The sequence below is a fragment of the Nanorana parkeri genome, unplaced genomic scaffold (assembly GCF_000935625.1).
Source record: "Nanorana parkeri isolate BGI_ZX_2015 unplaced genomic scaffold, ASM93562v1 scaffold426, whole genome shotgun sequence".
NCBI lineage: Eukaryota > Metazoa > Chordata > Amphibia > Anura > Dicroglossidae > Nanorana > Nanorana parkeri.
The window spans coordinates 140,960-154,575 of NW_017306694.1; the positions used below are offsets into that span (position 1 = coordinate 140,960).

The 13,616-nt window shown below is 45.3% G+C and overlaps 1 protein-coding gene across 1 annotated transcript in view; it reads right to left on the reverse strand.

Moving 5' to 3' along the window:
• Positions 1 to 13,616, reverse strand: part of ABCC9 (ATP binding cassette subfamily C member 9) — an 81,052-nt gene that overhangs the window by 63,823 nt on the left and 3,613 nt on the right. The window contains exons 2-6 of the mRNA XM_018560013.1: positions 8,394 to 8,544; positions 6,894 to 7,035; positions 4,711 to 4,832; positions 2,917 to 3,083; positions 2,590 to 2,832 (exon numbers count right to left, since the gene is read on the reverse strand). Of these exons, the coding sequence (XP_018415515.1) occupies positions 2,590 to 2,832; positions 2,917 to 3,083; positions 4,711 to 4,832; positions 6,894 to 7,035; positions 8,394 to 8,538 (819 nt within the window). The 5' untranslated portion in view covers positions 8,539 to 8,544. The remainder of the gene's footprint in view (positions 1 to 2,589; positions 2,833 to 2,916; positions 3,084 to 4,710; positions 4,833 to 6,893; positions 7,036 to 8,393; positions 8,545 to 13,616) is intronic.

The window sequence follows — 13,616 nt, forward strand, 5'->3', positions numbered from 1 at the left end:
TGCTTGTCCGAATCTTTTGTAGGATATGCCAATGCACCTGCTGAAATCCTTCACAACAAATGCTAACATGGAAATGTTGCCTACGCGGCTGTCTGCGTGTTGTGATCAGGAAAGCCGCACTCCCAGCAGCACTTACTGCAAGAGTGTTGACCAGCGTGACAACCCCAGTACACAAGGCCATTGCAGGGGATGCCTGTGATAGGACCTCAAGCTGTGTGCAGGCAGCAGGGATACATAGATATAGAAGCAGGCAGGGCCGGATTCCCAAAAGGCCAACCGAGGCCCGGCCCTGGGGGCGGCAGGGAGTAGAGGGGCAGCAGGGGTGTGGAATTCCTATCTCCCGAGGCCTGGGATATGCAGTTCCAGGCGCCGGGCAGGTAGCTATTTTCTACATTTAGGGCCCGTGCAGCATTTTGATCGCACCGGACTGGACTGCAGGCACAATGTGCCTTGCGAACCCGTGCGGGCGATCGCATTGCGGTCGGAGGGCGTGGCTACGGTGCCCAGTTCTGTGCCATTCACCTCAATGGCCTGCCACACCCCTTCCTGCCCGGCAAAAAAGTGAGCCGGCCGCAATGCTATGCAGTGCGTTCCGTCCAGAATCTGGCCGGAACGCACTGCAACTGGTGTGAACGGGCCCTCAGTTCTGCTTTGGGCAAGCAGGGCTAAATGTTCAGCCGGGAAGCCGCTGCTTGTTTTGTATAAGTAATCTTGTCGAGGTCGGAGATCACTTGTATGCAGCCTGCATAGAGGGGGGCGCATTGAGGAACCTGGCATTGGGGCAGCAGAGAGAGTAAATCCAGCCCAGGAGATAAGGAGCCTGACAAATCCTGTGTACATACTGTACCGTTGCAGTGGTTGAAGGGAACATTTTGAATATGAATGGCTGCCGAATAGGAGTTCAGTCCGGGGGATGCAGAGAACGCAGACAGTGGTGCTGGAATATGTCACCACGAAGGGGAAATATACAAATTCCATGATATAGAATGCAGTCTGCACACGCTGCTGACATTTTGTCTGACATGACAAAAGTTCAGACATTTTCATTTCTCCAGAAGCTGCTTCCCGTCTTCCCTCCATTATAACTGTCACTTGCTCGGTGAAGGAATTACTGCAGCAATGTGACCGACTGCCATTAGGAATCCCACAAACGCGGCATCCTCGGGGTCCGGAATGCCAAACATTTTCCAGCACACTGAGCAGGATTTGTGTGACGGACGCCGGGGATTCTTGTTGCTCGGAAACACTCTGCTTGTTTCTAACAAGAACACTTGATGATTAGTGTCAAGAAATGTCCCTGGAATAGTCACTATATTGGCAGCAAAACACAAAACAGGAAGAATCCCTAAAAAAAAAAAATCGGATCCGTTCAGCAAGAGTTCTGACTGCACTGCCTGGTGTACAGACAGCTAAAAGAGGAAATGCTCACAAATCTGTATATGAAACATTACAATCCCAATGGGGAAATGAGCATGTGAAAATGAGAACGACACATCTATCTTATATTAAGAAGGCTCTGCAACAGCTCGGAAGGAGAACACTTTGAAAATGCAGAGCAGGTTGGCTTATGCATCACAATTGTGCAATCTTATGTATTTGGAATAAAACAGATTAACAACATGTTTACAACACAGGTGAAAAGGCCGAGCTGTGCAAACTGTGATCGGCACATTTACTATGGGGTCTATTTTTAAACATTTCACAGGGCCATTCGCCCGAATAATCTCAGCGCATGTTGGTTTTGTGTGAATAGAGGCAAAAATGAACGTTCTTAGTGTATTTTTTTCTTTTCAGGTCGAACATAATATTAGTAAAATACCATATTAGGGCCACTAGATGGAGATGAGGAGCATAGAGAAGAAGAATTAATTTCTCCCCCAGCTGCATCTAGTGGCCATAATGTGGTGTTACATTACATTCAAACAAGCTCCATTGCTGAACTGGCATCCTGGATTTCCATCTCTTCAACTGTCCCTTACCTCTGCCAGCAGGGGTGCAGTAATGAAGCAGGCACCGAGGTCTGCGGATGTTATGTGAAGAATGTAAGTGGCATGTGCTGCTGTGCTGAGCCGATCACAGAGAGATCTTTGTGATCTCTCCATCAGCTCAGTGACTAAAAACACAGCACCATTGTTGTGGTTTCAGTGTTGTGTGTGGGGTGATTAGGGCGTGCCCAGGCACACCTGGCACACCCTGTGCGCACGCCTATTTGTATGTCTATCACACAGCCAACGTACAATCCATGCCAGGTGTACCATACCATTCATACTGTGGATCAAGTCATATACAGGAAATGTATAATCCTCCTCCACACCCCTACTGTACTATATAACTGTATAGCCCTCCAGATGTGGTGAAACAACAAGTCTCATAAGGCATTGCAAGACTCTCAAAGCTGCAGGCATGACTTGCAGAGGGAGACCCATACAGAGCTGTACCCTGACATGACCCATGGCCCAATCCACCTGATTCGTCCCACCTAATGGGTGCTCAAAACATGGTGAAATTGTGAATACCTGAACTGCTGCGGGGCTCAAACTTTGAAGCGCACCACTGATAGCACCCAGAAACCACCAATAATCTTCATACCTTCAGGTCATCATAGGCCTCCTTCAAGCTGACGTAGTTGGTGAGCGCCCTCATGGCAATGGGTAACTTCCCAATTGCCTTCAGATCGATAGGCCTCTTGTGGGCCGAGATGATCAGCGGATTCATCCACCAGTATGTAGCTTTGGAAAGTAAGTTCACAAACGGCTGGAGGAACCGCACCCCTAAATCTTGGAGATCTTCTGGGGGCTTCACCTTTCTGGGGTTCATGAAGAAGACGTATTTCTACAAGACGAGGGAATAAAACGAGAGATTAGATGTGTTCCGTCACAGAGACAGAAGGCACACAGAAGACAAAGACTAACATACCCGCACCCGAATAACATTGACCTCCACCGCCATGAGCAGACCGTACAGGATGACCATTATCCCGGTGATGCAAAACCGCAGCTGAGTCAGACCAATCCCGTTCTGAGAATACTTCACCAGCTTGATCGTTTTGGAGATGAAAGCCAAGACCCAGTAGAGTAAGAGAGCTGCATGACACAAATATCAGCCGGTATGCATTGGTTCAGAGGACAATCAAAGCTGCCCTGGTACATGATAAGCGCAGAATTCATAACTTTTTGCGAAGGTTAAAATTAAAAGGAAGTTAAGACAAAGCAATAGTGGTGACATGAGGAATACAGTACGGGGGTTTAAAAGGGTGACCGCTAAACGCATTACTGAAAAGTCAATGAGGAGCCCAACCCTAAACGGACATCATCATTATTTTCATTTTAAAATCATCATTTGGAAATAATAATTTTGTGCAGCAGAGAAGGAAGAAGGGAGCAAAGAGGGAAGAGTAAAACAGAGAGGGAAGAGGAGTACAGAGAGGGAAGAGGAGTACAGGAGGGAAGTGAGGGCAGGGGAGAGCAGAGAGGGAAGAGGAGAACAGAGAGGGAAGAGGAGAAGAGAGGGGTAAGGAGGGAAGTGAGGGCAGGGGAGAGCGGAGAGGGAAGAGGAGAGCAGAGAGAGAAGAGGAGGACAGAGAGGGAAGAGGAGAGCAGAGAGGGAAGAGGAGAACAGAGAGGGAAGAGGAGAGCAGAGAGGGAAGAGGAGAACAGAGAGGGAAGAGGAGAACAGAGAGGGAAGAGGAGAACAGAGGGGGAAGAGGAGAAGAGAAGGAAAGGAGGTAAGTGATGGCAGGGGAGAGCAGAGAGGGAGTAGGAGAGCAGAGAGAGAAGAGGAGTGAAGGGAGGTAAGAGAAGAGAGGGAAAAGGAGAGGAGTGAATGGAAGACAAAGAAGATGAGAGAGTGAAAGGCAGAAAGGAGGGAGAAAAGGGAGTGCAGGAAAGAGGACAGGAGAGAAGGGAAGGCAGAAGAGAGGAGAAGAAAAGGCACAGGAGAAAAATGAGGGCATGGGAGGGAAGAGGAGAGAAGAGAAATGAGGGAAGAGGAGAAGGGAGAAGAGAGGGCAAAGGAAAGAAAACAAAACGATAGATATGAGGGAAGAGGAGAAGAGAGAGGTAAAGCAAATAAAATAAGGTGGGGTAGAGGAAAGGAGAGGATGGAGACCAGAAAAAAGAGGATTAGAGGAGAGAAGAGAAGGTAAAGAAGAGGAGGAAAGAGAAGGAAGAGCAGAAGGAGGGGAAAGGAGAGAACGAACAGCAGAGAAGAGGAGTGGGCAGACACCTCAGTATCTATATTTTTCAGATATTAATTAAATTCCTCATGGGACTGACACTCCAATAAAGACTTAAGCTGGCCACACATGTTACAGTTTCCATTGTATTTACAAGTTGGGTCCACAGAGAACCAATTAAGTGGTTGTACGGGGCCAAGACTACCCCAAATAACTCAGAGACTGGCCCCAATCCAAACATTCAAGACGAGCGTGTGTAATGATTCTCCTCCAGCGACTGGTGCGATAGATCACGTTTCATAAGAGTATTGAGAAATCACATTTCTGGAACATGGCAGAAAATACTGTAACACAATCTCTAGGGGGGTCTTCTCGGGTACAAGTGTAGGAGGAGACGAGAGCAGAAGAAGACAGTCTTTAGTCTCAGCACCGCCTGGTTTCCTGCACTTTACTCATCTCTGCACCCTCTAGTCACTTCACCAGGCCTTCTGTTAACCCTTGCAATCTACAGATTCCCTGCAGTGGATTCTTCTTACCTAACAGAAGTTTGGGGAAGTTGGAGGTCTCGATATTGTGGTAATAGATGATGGATGTTGTTGCTGCGATGAATCCCACAATGGCCGGCATGAAGAGGTGTAAGTGCCATGACTCCATTTTCCTGCAAGAAAGGTTTTATGAAGTTTTTATCAGTCACAGGGACCACCAATACATACATTATGTACTAAATGTCTATATTTTACATAAACTGATAATAACTGAGCTGTCTCTAATCATTGGAAAACTAAAATTAGGCTTACAGCGGGAGTGGCTTTTCCTCAGCCGATGGGCAGGAGGTCCGGACAGAAGTAGACATGTGCATTCAGATTCTGACGAACCTGCAAATCAACGAAAATTCCATTGATTCGGCCGTTCGTTCGAATTCGAAATAACACATTTTTTATATGCCCAAATATACTAAAACGATATTCGGGCATATAAAAATTCCTTATTGGCGACCGGCGCGTTCTGCACATGCCTGCCGCCATGTTGGAGGCAGGGTGCATAACGTCACAAGACACAACGTCATGGGTGACGTTGTTTGCAGAACGAGCGGGGGCCAGATCAGCCGCCAGCGTGTTCTGCGCATGCACGCTGCCGTTTTGGAGTATATCTTGGTATACACCCAGATGGCGGCGCCCACATATTCGGGTGATGCCTGTTTGGTGTATACCAAGATATATTCCAAAATGGCGGTGCGCATGCGCAGAACGCGCTTGAGGCCGATACAGTCGTTCTGCAGTTTCTTAGTGTGGTTTTGGATTTGGAGGCTCGTTGCCTCCGAATCCGAAACAGAATTAAAATTTGTTTCCATTGATGAAACTAATGAAAATGTTTTTCATTTTAATTTGTTTCGTCCGAAACTATTTTTTTTGCCCTGCACATGTCTAGTCATAAGTGGATGAACTTACAGGAGGAAGGGAATACAGGGTGGGTGTCTCCAGTGCGGAGCAGGGGCACAGAATCTGCAGAATTGTAGGTGCTGAAGAGTGTTGTCACCTCCTAATACTATGCAGTAGGGGTAGCCAAACTTTGGCCCTCCAGCTGTGGTGAAACTACAACTCTCATCATGCATCTGCCTCTGGAAGTCATGCCTGTGGCTGTGAGAGTCTTGCAGTGCCGCATCTGGAGGGCTATACAGTTATAAAGCAGAGCAGGGTTGTGGGGGAGCATTACACATTTCTTGGCAGGTATACATCACATGTATATGACTTGATCCACAGTATGAATGGTATGGTACACCTGGCATGGATTGTACGTTGGCTGTGGGATAGACATACACATAGGCGTGCGCACAGGGTTCGCCAGGTGTGTCTGGGCACACCCTAATCATCCCACGCACAACACCGATACCGCAACAGTGGGTGCCGTGTTTTAGTCACTAAGCCGGTGGAGAGATCACAAAGATTTCTCTGTGACTGGCTCAGCACAGCAGCACATGCCACTTACATTCCTCACATAACAGCTGCAGACCTTGGTGCCTGGGAAGCAGCAAGGGAGCGTGGCTGCGGCTTCCCTGCTTCATTATTGCACCCCTGCTGGAAGAGGTAAGGGACAGTTGAAGTTGATGCCTCAGATTTGTGTATATGCTAGGGATGCACAGATATTTTTTGAGTACCAGTGCAGATACTTGGCATTTTCATGAGAACTACCAGGGTTGCAGCGGTTGCAGCTGGGACCGGGCTCTGGCGCTCCACCACTGTCCCGAAATCATTAGTCTGTATTGTTTTAGAAAAACTGTCACATGACAATAAACAAAAATGTATCAGTACTCGTACTTGTAAGTACTCGGCAAGTACCAGTACTCGTACTCGCAAAACTGGTATCGGTGCATCCTTTTATTTATATTTATAAAAACAAAATCGTACATTAAAACAGAGATCTACAAATCCCAGGCGCTCCGTGTGCTCCTTACAAATGACAGCTGCCTCCTAATTTTTGAATTTTTCTCTAGTCGAGTCTTGGAGATCAAAAGTATCGGTACATGTACTCATACTTGTACCGAGTACTGTACTTGGTATCTGTGCAACCCTATACTTATACACACACACACACATACAGATATACACGTGTGTGTTTGTACTTTTGTTGTGCACACACTAATGCAATAGGCTGCGCACCCCTGCACATACCCATAAGGAGAACTTCCACAATGATGTGTATGGGACTAGAGTGGACTTACGTGTCTGAGACGATGCCCTCCGCGATTTCGCATACATGGACAAAGAGGAGAATGAAGGTCAGTATCCATCGCAGGTTGTGTCCAGGAAAATGCAGCCAAGTGTTGTGATGGATCTGAACCTTGGAGCTCTGACTTCCCCAACCTGAGAAAATCCAAAACATCAATCAAAAGAGACACCCTAAATAACCAAGATTGACCCAGACAGACAAACCGGCTCAATACCAACCCACAATGCACTTCACTGCTGACCCTGGAGTATCCTACTCAATCCTGAACTTCCAGAACCTCATACCACTCTGCACTAACCCTACATTGACCCTAAACGCCTCTATGCAGGCCATTTACCTATTTATCCTGACCCTACATTGACCCTAAACCTTTTCTACTCTGACCCTATTCCTCTCTATACAGGCCCAATACCCCTCTGTACTGACCCTATACCTCTACATTAACCTTATACTTCACTATTTGTACCCTACACTGACCTTCTACTGCTCTACTTTGTCCCTATACATCTCTATTTGGTCCCTACCCCTCTACACCGGCTCTTTATCTAATTCACTAACCACTTTCTAATTAACTTTCTACATTGACCTTATACATTGCTACCCTGCCCTATACTAACCCTTTACTGACCCTTTACCTCTCTAGTCTGTCCCAATACCTCTCTGTACTGACTCTATACCTCTACATTGACCCCTATACTTCCCTATACTGACTCTACACTGTTCCTTTACTGACCCAATACTGCTCTGCTTGGTCCCTATATATCTCTATTTGGTCCCTATACATCTACACTGCCTCTATATTTAATTCAGTAACCCTATGCAGTACCTCTCTGTCCTGATCCTATATCTCTACATTGACCCTATACCTCTCTACGCTGCCCTATGCTGACTATTTACTGAACCCATACCTCTCTACTCAGTCCCAATACCTCCTGTATTGACCCTATACCTCTACATTGACCTTATACCACTTTAACCTGCCCCCATGCTGACCCTTTACTGACCCTATACCTCTCTACCTTGTCCCAATACCTCTCTCTACTGACCCCCTACCTCTAAATTGACCGGATACCTCTCTATTCTGACTCTACATGGACCCTTTACTGACCCTATACCTCTTTACTCTGTCCCAATACCTCTCTCTACTGACCCCCTACCTCTAAATTGACCGGATACCTCTCTATTCTGACACTACACTGTCCCTTTACTGACCCTATATTTCTCTACTTTGTCCCTATATATCTGTATTTGGTCCCTATACCTCTACACTGGCAACAATGGAGCTTATATCAAATCTATACTAACCTCCTAGATCCCACAACTGACCACTACCAGCATACATACTCCATCCCACAAAAGGCACTCTAATAAATAATTATATGTTAGCTGCCCTAATTTTCCAAAGGGATGCATGTGACCTGACCTAACCAATGAGGCTTCACTGTGCGCACATATAACAACTTGGCTGCTTATGGGTAGAGGTTTGACTCACCAATGAAGAGGATGGGAAAGGTGATGAAGAGCAGGAAGACATGGGGGACAAGGTTCAAGGCATCCAGGAAGCAGATATTGTTCAGAACCCCATTATTCACATTGTACGTGGTGTTTGTGTCGTTCCCACAGAAGGACAGACTCATGTCTCCCTGTAAAACATACAGAATGTAACAAGTGTTGAAGAGATGAACCAACAGCATGGGAACCCTAAACAGATCATTGTTGCCCTCTGCAAGACTCCCTTTTGTTTTAGGATACACAATACTCTACACATATATGACCAGTGCAGTAAACCTAAAACCATTTCTGGGGATGCCACATTCCATCAAAAGACACCACAAATAACCAATATTGATCCACACAAACAAGCCGGCTCAACACCAACCCACAATGTACTTCAATGCTGACCCTGGAGTATCCCGCTCAATCCTGAACTACCAGAAACTCATACCACTCTGCGCTAACCCTACACTGACCCTAAACCTCTCTATGCAGGCTAGACATGTGCGATTAGTTTCGTTCCGAATCGAAATTCGGACGAATTTTCGGAAATTCGGACATTCGGATGTATCCGAATTCCGAATTACAGACATAACGAATGCAAACGAATCCGAATTTCCATTTCCGAAATTCGGTAGCGTTAGTACGAACGTTCGTTTCCTGTTCTTATTCGTTTCTTATTCGTTTCGTTCGTTGGAGCAAAGTGACATTAGAGAAGGAGAAGGAGAGAAGGAGAAAAATAAGAAACGAATAAGAACAGAAAACAAAACAAACGTTCGTACTAACGCTACCGAATTTCGTCCGAATCCGAATTCCGAATCCGAATTGACTTTCACACCCGAATCCTGAAAAACGAAATAACACAAATCCGAATTTAAAACGAAACGAAACTAAACAAATTTTTTGGCAGTGCACATGTCTAATGCAGGCCATTTACCTCCTTATCCTGACCCTGCACTGACCTTAAACCTTTTCTACACTGACGCTATTCCTCTCTGTACAGGCCCAATACCTCTCTGTACTGACCCTATACCTCTACATTGACCCTATACCTCTCTATTCTGACCTTTTACTGATCCTATACCATTCTATCTTTTCCCTATATATCTCTATTTGGTCTCTATACCGCTACACCGGCTGTATATCTAATTAATTAACCCTATACCTCTCTATGGGGAACCTATAACTCCTTGACCCTATACCACTCTACACTGCCCTACTCTTACTCTTTATTGACCCTATATCTCTCTACTCTGTCCCAATACCTCTTTGTACTGACCCTATACTTCTCTACCCTGATCCTACACTGACCCTTTACTAACCCTTTACCTCTATACCAACCCTATACATCTCTTCTCTATCCTAATACCTCTCTGTACTGACCCTATACCTATCTACCCTTCCCTACACTGACCCTATACCTCTCTACCCTTCCCTACACTGACTCTTTACATGCCCTATACCTCATTACGCTGACTCGTTACTGACCCTATACCTTTCTACCCTTCCCTACACTGACTCTTTACTGACCCTATACCTATCTACCCTTCCCTACACTGACTCTTTACTGACCCTATACCTCTCTGCCCTTCCCTACACTGACTCTTTACTGACCCTATACCTCTCTGCCCTTCCCTACACTGACTCTTTACTGACCCTATACCTCTCTGCCCTTCCCTACACTGACTCTTTACTGACCCTATACCTAGGGTTGCCACCTTTTCTTCAAGCGAAACCTGAACACTCTAGCGACGAGCTGACATTTTTGGGGGAGAATGAGTCGAGGCTTGTTCATATGTAAATAGTGCCTCCCATTCAAATGTAAATATCACAGTTGAGACTATTTTCAGTGGGGGCCCAGTAGCCCTTATCTTAATTTTAGTTTCCCCTGTCTGCCTGATATCTTGTGTCCGGCTTTCAGCTGGCATGAAACCCGGACACAGCATTCAAGACCCGGACTGACCGGGTGATTCCTGGACAGGTGGCAACCCTACCTATAGCTCTCTACCCCTCCCTACACTGACTCGTTACTGACCCTTCACCTCGTTACTTTGTCCCTATACCTCTACACCAACCCTATACCTCTCTATTCTGTCCTATTACCTCTCTGTACTGACCGTATACCTCTACATGTACCTTATGGCCCTTTGATTGACTCAACAGGCTGCCTATAATATGGCAACAGGTTCTGTTCAAATATCTAGGACAGGCAGTGCTCCAGATACAGGAGCAATGGGACAGGGATTCTAAGGGCTTGTTCACACCAAATGCAGACCAGATTTGCATGCGTTTCTGCACACGCAGTGCAGTGTGTTATAACGGCGTTTTTTGACGCGTTTTCGATGCGTTCCAGGCTGTTTTTGGTCAAAAATATCTATATATATTTAGTTTAAAATGGGCTTTCAGTGCATTCCAGTGCGTTTGCATGCGTTTTTGGTGTGTTTGCATGCGTTCCAGACAGTGGCGACTCTAGGAACAATATATAGGGGGGGCACATAAGATACCACAGTCAAAACTGGGGGGGCACTAATAAATGTCACCACTAAATCATACCACTGAAAAAAACTAAATAAGTATATATAATTAAGATTAGAAATATGAGAGTAATGCGGTATGCAAGGATACCTTGTTATTGTTCTAACATGTACTAACATACTAACCCCTCATCTATAAATGTGAACTAGAACCCAAAATACCATTGGAATACATTGGACGCAGTTTTGATCCGGTCTGTAACTGCTCTGCTCTGCTCCTGGAACGCGCTTGGTGTGAACAAGCCCTCAAAGATCCTGATTACAAACTGAAGTCTGCAGGAAGATAATTCTGGATGATAGAAAATAATACCATGGGGATTCAAACAAAAAGTTACTTTGTAATTCGATTAAAATACTAAATTGAAAGTGTGTAGGAATTGAAAAAAAATCAACACAAATTGGGTTCTGAATGAAACATGAAAGCAGATGGTCGGCCGATTGCCAGAGACGTCTCCTATGAGCTAACAAATTGAACAATTAAAGGAGAACTATGAGGTCAGGGCTTTTCTCAATAGTTCTCCTCAGGGTAACGGGAGGACACAAACTAGCGTCCTCCAGTCACCCAAAGCTCAGTATACCGCTAGCTACAGCTCGCGGTATACTGAGGCGCCGCAGCCGTAACGGATCCCGACAATTCTGTCTGGATCCACCCAGCTGCGTGAGTGACAGCTGGCTCTGCCTATCCGGAGACAGAGCCAGCTGTACCCGCCCCCTCCCCCGTCCATCCCGCCAGTCAGCGCTGGAGGATCGGACAGGGGAGGGGGGAATCCTTGCAGGGAGCCGTGAGTGACAGTCACGGCTCTCTGCACGGATAGATCAAGTTGATTTGAAAAGACAGTGACCTGGATCAAGGCTTAGGATGCCAACACCCCTGAGAGTCGTATATCGAAAAGTCAGAAAAGTTGGGGTTTTTTAGGCAGCCGACTGACAACTTGCACACCAAGAATTTCTTGAAAAAGTATATTTTAATTGATTAAAAAGCAAATAGAATTGATAAAATTGACAACATGATTCCCCTATAAACTCACTCCACATTGATTAAATTCATTCATATGTAGATGACAATCAGAATTCTTGTGCAATTGAACATGATTGAAAAAGCATGATTGAAAAGTTCATAATTACATAACATGATTTATATAATGGAAGATGATGGAGGAGCTTGATTTTCTCAACGTTTCGCACTAGATAGCGCTTCTTCAGGAGATGAAGAGGGAAGTTGTCCTTGGAGTCTGTGTGCATCCCAGTCGTTCAAATGTGTAAACATGGTGTCCCTGCCAGGAATCCGCCGCTGACATCCCTTCCACCAATTAATACCCTCTAGGAAGCAGCAGATGATAAAGAGCTCAAACAAAACGGAACGTCGTCAGACCGAGATTACTCCAAATCTGTAACTGTTTAAAATCAAGTGGACAAACTGAGAGGAACAAACCGCATTACTCTCAGTTTGTTGTCTTCAAGAAAATCTAAGTGGAAACAATGTGGTGAATTAATGAGAGTTTCCTACAATATCCCAGCGGAGAGGAAAGTCTGGGGGACCCCAGAGGTCATCTATGAGGGGGAATTCCAATGTCACCCTTTAAGACTGATACACGGACTACTACAAAATGGCTGCTCAGTTCACTACTAGTTTCTCTGGTTTTAAAGCGGACCAGTATTTAACTTTACAAATCTGCATGAATCAATTCCTGACATGTTCCAATATACAGCAACAGTATCATTTTCCAGAACAGCTCCATCTTTTATCATTAAGAAAACATCCTAGATCTCCAGTCAGTGACTTTGCTTAGGCTGAGACGGCTGAGACAATGTTATTAGTCTGCTGCAAGCAGGAGGAAGCATTTTCTCAGTCTCACCTCCCTTAGTGATCAGACTGTACATTGTAACAAGATATAAGGTGAGGGTCAACGTGTCCACTTTAAGTCCCCCAAATCCACTCTAAAGGGGGGCCCACCTGAGGCCACTCTAAAAGCCCAAGGGCCAAACCCCCCCCCCGCCCATTCTAATAGGGTTCCAGTTGCAGAGCTTTTTTGAAGAAGTACAGCAGCATGCTTTTTTCGCACTGCAAAAATGCATATTAACACCCCAGAATGCCCCAAAATGCACTTAAAACCAAGCAAAACCATTTTTTTTCATAAAGAAAAAGGCACCAGGTTGCATCAAAAATGTGCATGCCCGTGTATGCGGAAACACATCCAGAACCGGTCTGGAGATGTGAACAAGCCCTGACGGCCCCCTCCACTGCGTCTGTCACTTTAACTGCTGGAATCAGCCATTTGTAGTCTGACAGTCCACACCTAAAATACTAAAAATATCGAAATATCTCTCCTCTGATCACAGATGTCAATTCTGGAAGCATCTGGACTGAGCCACCAGCGCAGTTCTGCGCATAACCTGAAACTTGAAGATTGTGGCAAAGCCTCAGCCATAAACAAACATTGTAACAACTTGTAACCTGACGAGGGCCAAAAGGTGTCATATAGCCAACGGTCACAACGTTCCCAGACCAATCAAATCCACATAATCAATAGTGATCCACCAAAACATACAAAGGGGATTATTAAATTATACATGTTGTATATACAGTATAGAATGTTATTTATTATATTTATTCAAAATGTAGGATCGTATCACTAACAATTTAGACACAATATATAATTTATATAAATTATATATATATATCTATA